This window comes from Anolis sagrei, chromosome 2, assembly GCF_037176765.1.
Source record: "Anolis sagrei isolate rAnoSag1 chromosome 2, rAnoSag1.mat, whole genome shotgun sequence".
Classification (NCBI taxonomy): Eukaryota; Metazoa; Chordata; class Lepidosauria; order Squamata; family Dactyloidae; genus Anolis; species Anolis sagrei.
In genome coordinates this window covers 94,150,391-94,159,875 of record NC_090022.1, presented here as the reverse complement: position 1 = coordinate 94,159,875, position 9,485 = coordinate 94,150,391, and the positions used below count along the sequence as shown (strand labels likewise).

Sequence of the window (9,485 nt, the reverse complement as noted above, 5' to 3'; positions counted from 1 at the left end):
CTAAGATAACTATCCACCACACTTGGCTGTGAAAAACAATCCTTTTTTATTGAAGAAAAATGGTTACAAAATAAAGGAAAAATGCAAGTCAAAAGCCACAGCAAAATCAGCAAACATGAATTTAAATGGACAAAGCAAAACCAAAAGCCTCACTGTGAAATACTGGAACCTGTTAGCAATCCACTAACTGTACTTGATATCCTAGAAATCTTCCCAAACTATGGCCAGGGAACTGGGAGAACTGCCAAGGTCTTCATCAATTCTGAAACGATGCCTGAACTGAGACAGTCAGCCCGGCGTAAGGCAATTAAAACTCAAGAATTGGTTCCGTGAACCGCCCTTCTGTTTTGAAGCCAATGTTTTTAATTCTTGAATTCGGGAGGATCGACGCAAACTGAGTGATTTACTTCTGTCTTCCCAAATTTGGCCCCTTCTGTTGTCATTACAGTTAACAGGTGCAGAAGGGAGGGAAAGTTCAAGGTCTCCCTCTGAAACATTCTCATGAACACTGGTACTTTCATTTTCCAAATCTACAGAAGTTCCTTCCTCACTAATTTCAGGAACATTGGCATTTTCCAAACCTACAGCAGTTTCTTCCTCACTAATTTCAGGAGCATTGGCATCAAAGGGTACATTTCCACTAGCATCAGTAAATATACTTTCATTAGCATCAGGAGGAACAAACAGAGAATCAGGTTCAAGTTCAAACTCAGGCTGAACCCCAACACTGATGATTTACCAGCTGTGCTAAACCCCGGATCACGTTTCCAATAGCCTGTGGAGATTTCTGGTTTTGCCAAAAGGTTATGGAGATTTCCATTTTCCAAAAGGTTATGAATAACTATTTTCCAAAATGTTGTTATTTATATGCCATTGTCCTCTCTTAATTAAGACTTCAAGTGACCCACAACACTAAAAACAATAAATGTTGTAGGGCATGAAGGCATGCAATGTTCAAGGAATGCGGATTTTACCAGTCTGAACCTATGGGAAAGCCATAAAAGAGAGAACCATCCCAAAATCACAGGATAGATTTTGCAGCAGCAACCTTGCACACTGCAGTCCCCTTATCTAGTCACGTCTACAAACTTGCAGTGACAGGTAACTGCAAATAGGTAAATAGGTAACTTATCTTACCTATTTCTTTACTTAAACATTCATGTTTCACTCAACGACTGAGCATCTCAAAGGGAGCATACAATAAAATCAATTTAGAACAATTAAAAACCCCTAATAATTTGAAAAAGATTAAGAATACATTAAGCCACTTACCGTTTTAAAGACCATTTAAAATCAGTTAAAACAATCTAAAATAGTATCTCCTTTGTGTGACGTTGGTTATCCACTCCTAGTATGTTTCATTATGCCCTTTCTCTACAACCTTCACGGTAGGCAATTAAACCTTGAGAGAGATTTCTGCAGAGAAATTGCTCCAGTGTTGCTGAAAATTAATAACGAAGAACCCAACCTTATTTCATCCAAATGTTCCCCAAGGCGCAGCAATCTGGATTCTTTTTCTCTCTCAATGATCTCAATGCAGTGACTATACCAGAGTTTGAGGATAGTGAAGGGCTCTCCTGCTCCAGGACACTTGCAGAAACCAACCTCTGTGTAGATTCCCTAAGTGCTGGCCCTTAAGAGAGACCCAAAGTGAAGAGGGGCTCAATGGCTGTCTTCCTGGTTTGTGGCATTGCCCAGGTTGACCCCACTGGTGAATTAGATATGCCAGGGTCAGGCCTCTTTGGTGGAGGGACTCAATGAGAGAAGAATGATATTAAGGCAAAGGTTTCCCCTTGACATTAAGTCTAGTTGAGTCTGACTCTGGGAGGTGGCGCTCATCTCCATTTCTAAGCCAAAGAGCTGGTGTTGTCTATAGACGCCTCCTAGGTCATATGGCTGGCATGACTGCATGGAGTGCCATTTACCTTCCCACTGAAGCAGTACCTCTTGACCTACTCACATATGCATGTTTTTGAACTGCTAGGTTGGCAGAAGCTGGGGCTAACAATGGGAGCTCACCTCATCCCACGGATTCGAACCACTTACCTTCCAGTCAACAAGATCTGCAGCTTAGCGGTCTAACCTGCTGTGCCACCACAGCCCCATGATGATATTATATGTGAACAATTGACAAAATCTTTCACATTGTCATCATTAAGCAGAGCCCAGGAAAGCTCCTCTGTGGACTACATTTCCCACCCAACTGTTATGTCTAGTGTTGTGACTGTACCAGAGTTTGAGGACAACTAAAAGTTGTCCTGCTCCAAGAGCCTTTCTTAGAATAGTCGAGGCAAGCTCCGATCTGCTTTTATGAGACTACCATCCCTTAGGCACTGATGCATAAATAGTAGACTGGACTGGAGGAATCTAGGCTTAGCCCAGGAATGGAGGCAAAGTTCAGCCAGGAAGAGAGATTCTGAGACCGTCCACAGTGTGTGGGATTGTTGCACTTTGACACCACTAACTGCCATGGCTCCATCCTCTGGGATCCTGGGATTTGTTTGTGGCACCAGAACTCTCTGACAAGAGAGCGCATCCACACTGTATAATTAATTCAGTTTGATACCCCTTTAATTGCCATGGTTGAAAGCTATTGAATCATGAGGATTGTGGCTTCACAAGACCTTTTACTTTCTGTGGCCAAGAGTGCTAGAGCATCTTCAACACCCAGGATTCAACAGCATTGAGCCATGGCAAACTCATATATCTCACAAAACTACACATCCCAGAATCCCACAGCACAAGCAGTCAATGTGACGTCAAGCTGCATTGAGTCTACTGTAGATGCACCCATAGGAGATTAACTACTTCATCACACTAGAGAATGAATCCACTTCAAATCCGCTTTCTGCAGGATTCTGCAATTTGTAGTTTAGGGCGGCTGTTAGGGGCTCCTCCCTAAAATACAAACTGCAGAATTCTGCAGGAGGCAGCAACCGGTTTGAAAGTGGGTTCGTTCTCTAGTGTGATGATTAGTCAAACATCTCACAGACAGAGCGACTCATCCCAGGATGCCATGGCATGGAGCCAGGCCCGCCAAGGTGCACAAATGTAGATGCGCCCACAAAACCACACAGCCCAGAATCCCACGGCATGGAACCTTGTAGTGCAGATGGGGGGCTACATATCTCACAGGACTGACCGTCCCAGGAATTAAGGCGGTGCTCGAAGGCGACCCCTCTGCAGTGCGGATGCACCTTCCTGCTCTCTTCCTCGCCCATCAGCCAGTGAAGCCTCTCTCCTAACGGGAGGGGGGGGAGGGAGGGAGAGAGGTGGGAGCGCGGGCCGAGGCCGCCTTTTCTGCCGGCCCGGTGCGGACGCCGAGGCCTCGGCAGAAAGGAGGAGGAGGAGGAGGAGGAGGAGGAGGAGGGAGAAGGCTAAAAATAGCTTCCTTTTCTGCTGCTAAGGCTGCTGCGGGTGCATCTCCGGCTCGGAGGAGGGCGAGGAGGGAGCCCGTGCGCCCCCCTTCTCCCTCCCTCCCTCCCTGCCTGCCTCCTTCCCTCCCTCCACTGCAGTGAGTCTTGCGGCAGGCGCCCCCCCCCCCCCCGGCACCCCGAGCCGCCCCCTCCCTCCCTCCCTCCTTGCTCCAGGCGGCCCATGCTGCATCCGGCCCCGGCAGGCATGCTCACCTTGTTCCTGGTGTCTGGTGGCTCCATCTGGCTCCTCCTGGGTAAGTCGCCCACCGCCTTCTCTCCCCAGCCGCCCCTTTCCCGCAGCCCCCTTCCCTCTCTCACTCCCTCCTGCACTTTGGTCAGGGCTTGAGATGCGAGAGGTGAGTGCTCTGGATATTCTCTCTCCCCATTGTTCGGGTTTCCTCGCCGCTTTTGTTTCCCCAACGACCTCCAAGGCAAGCCGGCCCTCTCCCTCTCCCCCGGCTTGCATTTTCGCATCCGCGCCATCCCTTTCCTTCCCAATCCAGGGCTTCTTTCCCCCACTCTTTGAGGAAGGGGAAAGCCTCCAAAAGAGAGGCATGCAAAGAAGCCGAAAGGAAAGGCTTTGGCTTTGGGGAGGGTTTGAAAGGAGGCCGGCATCTTGCTGGGCCCACTGCTTTGGACAGCAGCAGCACTGCAGTGCCAGCCTTGCAATGTGCCGGCTTTTTCAAACACTCCTGCCTTCGGAAATGTCACCCTCATTCGTCAACTTTCACCCTGCCTTCTTGAGGCTTTGTTCTTGATATGCCACACTTATAGATCCAGGTGAATGTGTGTATATATGTGTGTGTATATATAGGTGAATGTTTTCCTTTGTATGGCGATTGCATGGTCAATGCTTTAGAGATGATGGGATCAGACAGAGAGAGGATTACCCGGACCCTGGAATAGCTGCTATCCTCTTGACAGATTCAGGTTTAAATGGTGTAATCTGCTGCAACGTTTTGAAATAGAACACTTTGGAGGCGGAGGAAGGAAAGGGAGGCACGTAGGGATCTGCAGCAGCGCCTGCCCTCTCCCGGGCAGCAGGGCCGGGCCTCCTTTTGGGGGGCTACGCAGGAAGATCGGGGGGGGGGGGGGAAGGGCCCACATGCTTGCAGGACAATTGGGCTGCTTCTTCAAGAGAGAGTTCAGTTCACATGAAGGAGATTGATTTCCTTGTGTTGGGCACACACATTGAAGGTTAATACTAGGCCCCTATTTCCCCTTGAGATACACATAGGAGGAAACTCTTCAAAGTTCAGAGGACCACTCTCAGCAAGCGAATGCCAAAGGGCTACCAATGATGTTCTTTCTTTCACCATCATGGGAGATGACCATTTCACTGGCTACATTGTCCAATCACTGGACAATGTGATTGGACCATGTTTTAACAAGGAGACCCTAATGATATATGTTTTTATTGACTGTGTTATGGTTTTATATTATCTTAATGTTTTTAATTGTATTGTCATTGTATTTTATGGTCTTGGTACCAACTGTAAATTGCCTGTGGGTTGAGCGGAACTGTATATAAATATAGTAAATGAATAAGTACCCAATGGCCTTCAACATAACATAAAAGACCATAAAAAGCCTGAAGAGGGGGAATTGTTTTTTGAGCTATGCTTTGTTTTAAATTCAGAAAGGATCATAGAACCATAGAATCCTTGAGTTAGAAGAGGCCTAATCTGCCATCCAGCCAAGAAGCAGGAAAATCACATTCAAAGCATCCCCGAGAGATGACCATCCACCGTCTGCTTAAAAGCCTCCAAAGAAGGAGCTTCTACCACACTCTGGGGGTAGAGAGTTCCACTGCTGAATGGCTCTCACAGTCAGGAAGTTCTTCCTAATGTTCAGGTGGAATCTCCTTTCCTTAGTTTGAAGCCATTGCTCTGTGTCCTAGTCTCCAGGGCAGCAGAAAACAAGCCTGCTCCCTCCTCCTTATTATTTACCCTCACATATTTATACATGGCCATTATGTCTCCTCTCAGCTATCTTTTCACACTACACAGGTTCCAGTTTGGCTATCGTGGCAACACCTTGCAGAATGCTGGAATTTGCAGTTTTGAAAGTACCGTTGGCAATTATGTACCAGAGAGCTCCTCTAGTGCTTCCATCAAACTACAAGCCCCAGAATTCCATAGGATGCTGCCATAGCAGTTAAATAAAAATCATTGTGTGTTAACTATGTAGCGTGAAAGAACCCAAAAAGAAATGTAGGCCTTTTGTTGATTCCTCAGAGAGCTTTGTCCTAGAGGTCTTACTTGTTTATTTTTAGATTGTAGGGCAAGTTGTCATTCTTTTAAGGCAGTGGTTCCCAACCTTTTGTTTTGACCAGGGACCACTCTCCAACATTAGTACCAGAAGGGTTACAAATCAGTTTTTTGGTCAACTTTAGATTCGGTTTGGTTATTTGGGATGCTGATTTAGAACATTGCATTGGATAGACCACATCAGCTCTAGTTTCTGATACATAACATATGCCATCCAGTAGTCACCATCTGCTCACCCACAGAAACCATATTTAATAAGTTTCTGCTCTATAAGAGAGTTTTGTGAGAGCACTTGCTCTCGTTGCAATGGTGTAGTAATGGTGAGGCCGCGGACCATATTTTAGGTCTTGCAGACCACTGGTGGTCCACAGAGCACAGGTTGAGAACTACTGCTTTAAGGAGTGAAGCACTTTGCATACTCTCAGAGGTGCACCTCTTCTCATTTGCCAACTCTTGATGATGAATTCACTTGAGGTCATGGTGGGAGAACTCTATATCATACTTACAAATGACTGAGGTGAAGAAGGTAGGAATCTCAATTGCGCTTTCAGCCCCTGCAAGTCCAGTCTCCTACCAAGGCCATATGTGCAGAATTCAACCTGTATGGCTCACATCAGGTGGCTAAAGAATCAAAACCATGCCTAGAGCTAGATTTGGAGGTAAGGCAGGATATGGAGAATATTATTACTAAGAGCAAGAAGAATATTTCCAAAGAACATTATGAATGTGAGGGGTTTTGTACAGTATTGCTGAAGAAATTAAGATTTTGTTGTCATCCTATTTCTCCTCCCTGACATTTATCCTTCTAACAAGAGCTGCGATAGTGCCGTTCTTGGGAACCTGACCCCTGCTTCATGATTATGTGATGAAGCAATGACACTGTGAGGAGGAAGGTTACAGTTTCCCTATCAGATCATTACTGCAAAGGATGGGGTGAATGAGAGGTTCGGGGATTGGGTGCATATCTATAGAAGTGTCTCATTGATATGCTGATGTCAGTACCCCAGTGTATTATGGCTCAGACCATCCAATTGTCCTAAGTAAATGTTGCCCAGTCATACACATTCACTTTCAGAACAGCCGAAGCAGGCCTCTTTAGTCCTGCAGGCAAAAAATCAATAATTGATCATCTGTAGTTAAGCATAGAGCAGCTCTTGGCTGACTCACCCCTTTCCCCCTTTTTATTGGTGGCCAGTTTATACTGTAACCAAGCCTTTATTTTTATAGGTCTTTTGCCTCTTGGTGACTAATTATTTTCTAAGACTTTGGATTGCTGACTTTAGCAGTATCTTGATTTTTTTAAAAGTTTGCAAGCAGCCCTGAGAATTTGTTTCTAAAGGAAAAAGGCAGGTTAAAAAGATTCACAATAAACAACGAAATCCATCAGTACAAGAGCAGAAAATGTTGAGATCATAGCTGTGGACTAAAAGGAAAGTTGAGAGCCATGCTCCTATTGTCAATACCACACTGCTTAGCATAGGATATTTTTTGTCTCTTCAGATCTCTCAGACATCTGGGAGCAAAATATTTCTGCTCTGAATTACTATATACATTTGTCCCCACAAAATGAACAGATCTAATTGGAATCAAGCACATATATACCGTAATGCATACAACTATTTTTTGTAAACCTTACATTGGCCAACTTACATAAAAATGTATACAACAGTAAAATACAATCAAATCTATAAAATAACTATGGATAAGGTAGAACAATAACTCATCAAGAGTTAAAAATGTTATCATGCTTTCATGATAACTGGGCCTTCACCTTCGCACAGTGAAAGCTTGTGTGCCAGCTGTGCCCATACCTTGAAAAGCTCGATCTGGACATGGTAGTACAAGCCTTAGTCACATCCAGACAAGATTACTGTTAGTGGAATAGGTTGTATTTGTTAACTTTGTTGTCTATGTCTTATGTAACTATGTTATATGTTTATCAGTTTTATTTTTTGTGTCATGTAATTTCTATCATTTTAATTTGTTCACTGCTTTGAGTCCCACTTATGGGAGAAAAACAGGATATAAATAAATCTATACATATAATAAAAGTCAAAACTTGTATGCGGAGGACAAAAGTGTGGCGGTGTATGTGCTCACTTTCTGATTGGCTGCCACTGTGGTCTCTGATTGGCCAGCCTGAAAGTTCAAAGATTCCGATTGGCTGGGCAGCGGTGCTATTTGCATATGGTCTCTGATTGGCCAGCTTCAAGAGGAGCCCCTGGTGGAGAAAAGAGTTCATGACAGAAACGGAGTCATGAGAAGGAAATTTGCATATGGTCTCTGATTGGCCAGCCTCAATTCCAAGATTCCGAGATGACAAAGAGAGGAAAGGAAAAGGCCAGAGGGAGCTGAGTCAGAAAATTACCAATACAGACCACACTTGGCACACAGAGCCTGCAAGACCGACTCGACATCCTACTGCAACCATGGATGATGGGACTTGCAGTACCATCACTCACATTCTGAGATGGCTGTTAACCTCATCCAATGTCTGATCAGGACCAAACTTGCCACATAGACCTCTCATGACCCACCTTATGTCCTGGTGTGGTTTGGACGAAGATGGACCATGGATTATGGGACTTGCAGTACCTTTGCTCAATTCCTGAGACCACTGCAACCCTCATCCAATTACCGATAAAGACCAAACTTGGCACACTGAGTCTCCATGATGCACTTTACATCCTGGTGCAGTTTGGAGGAGGATGCACCATGGACGATGGGACTTGCAATACCTGCACTCCCTTCCTAAGAACATTACAACTGCCAACGATGATGGATCAGGACCACGATTTACACAGAAAGCCCGCATGACCCACTCTACATCCTGGTGCGGATTGGAAGAATTTGACATTGGATGATGGGACTTGCAGTCACTTCACTCACTTCCTGAGACCACTGAGACCCTCGCCAATGACTGATCAAGACCAAACTTGGCACACAGTCCCCATTACCCACTCTACATCCTGGTGCACTTTCGAGGAGGACAGACCATGGATGATGGGACTTCAAGTACCTCCACTCCCTTCCCAAGACTGCTGCAACCCTTACTAATGTCCGATCATCCTGGTGCTGTTTGGAGGAGTACGGACAATGGATGATGGGACTTGCAGTACCTTCACTCACTTCCTGAAACCACAGTGACATTCATCCAAATACCAATAAAGACCAAACTTGGGACAGAGAGCCCCCATGGCCAACTCAACATTCTGGTGATGTTTGAGGGAGACTATGGATGATGGGACTTGCAGTACCTTAACTCACTTTCTGAGACTGCTGTGACCCTCATCCAATGACTGATCAAGACCAAACTTAGCACACAGAGCCCCCATGACCCTCTCTCCATCCTGGTGCACTTTCGAGGAGGGCAGACCATGGATGATGGGACTTCAAGTACCTCCACTCCCTCCACTCCTTTCCCAAGACTGCTGCAACCCTTACTAATGTCCGATCAAGACTAAACTTGGCACACAGAGCCACCTTGACCCACTCTACATCCCAATGCTGTTTGGAGGAGGACGGTCAATGGATGATGGGGCTTCAAGTTCCTTCACTCACTTCCTGAAAACAATGCAGCCGTTATCCAATGACCAATAAAGACCAAATTTGGCATACAGAACCGCCATTACCCACTTTCTCTAATAACCCGGGCAGCGCCGGGTTCCCAAGCTAGTAAATAAATAAAAACACCCCCTATGTTAGGCTGCCCCAGAAGACCATTCAGAAACTTCAACTGGTACAAAACTCAACATCTAGACTGCTTATGGGGGCAGGATATGAGAAGGAACTACCCCAC

At 45.5% G+C, this 9,485-nt stretch overlaps 1 protein-coding gene across 3 annotated transcripts in view; it reads left to right on the top strand.

The window, feature by feature from the left end:
- Positions 1 to 3,557: 3,557 nt before the first annotated feature.
- The window catches only part of ACSL6 (acyl-CoA synthetase long chain family member 6), a 107,710-nt gene continuing 101,782 nt past the window's right edge, over positions 3,558 to 9,485 (top strand). For 2 of the 3 annotated variants that reach the window (XM_060765241.2, XM_060765244.2), the window contains exon 1: positions 3,558 to 3,670. In XM_060765241.2, the coding sequence (XP_060621224.1) occupies positions 3,598 to 3,670 (73 nt within the window). In that variant the 5' untranslated portion in view covers positions 3,558 to 3,597. Of the gene's footprint in view, positions 3,671 to 3,704; positions 3,773 to 9,485 lie in introns of those variants that run through there. The other variant, XM_060765243.2, reaches the window with a different exon arrangement.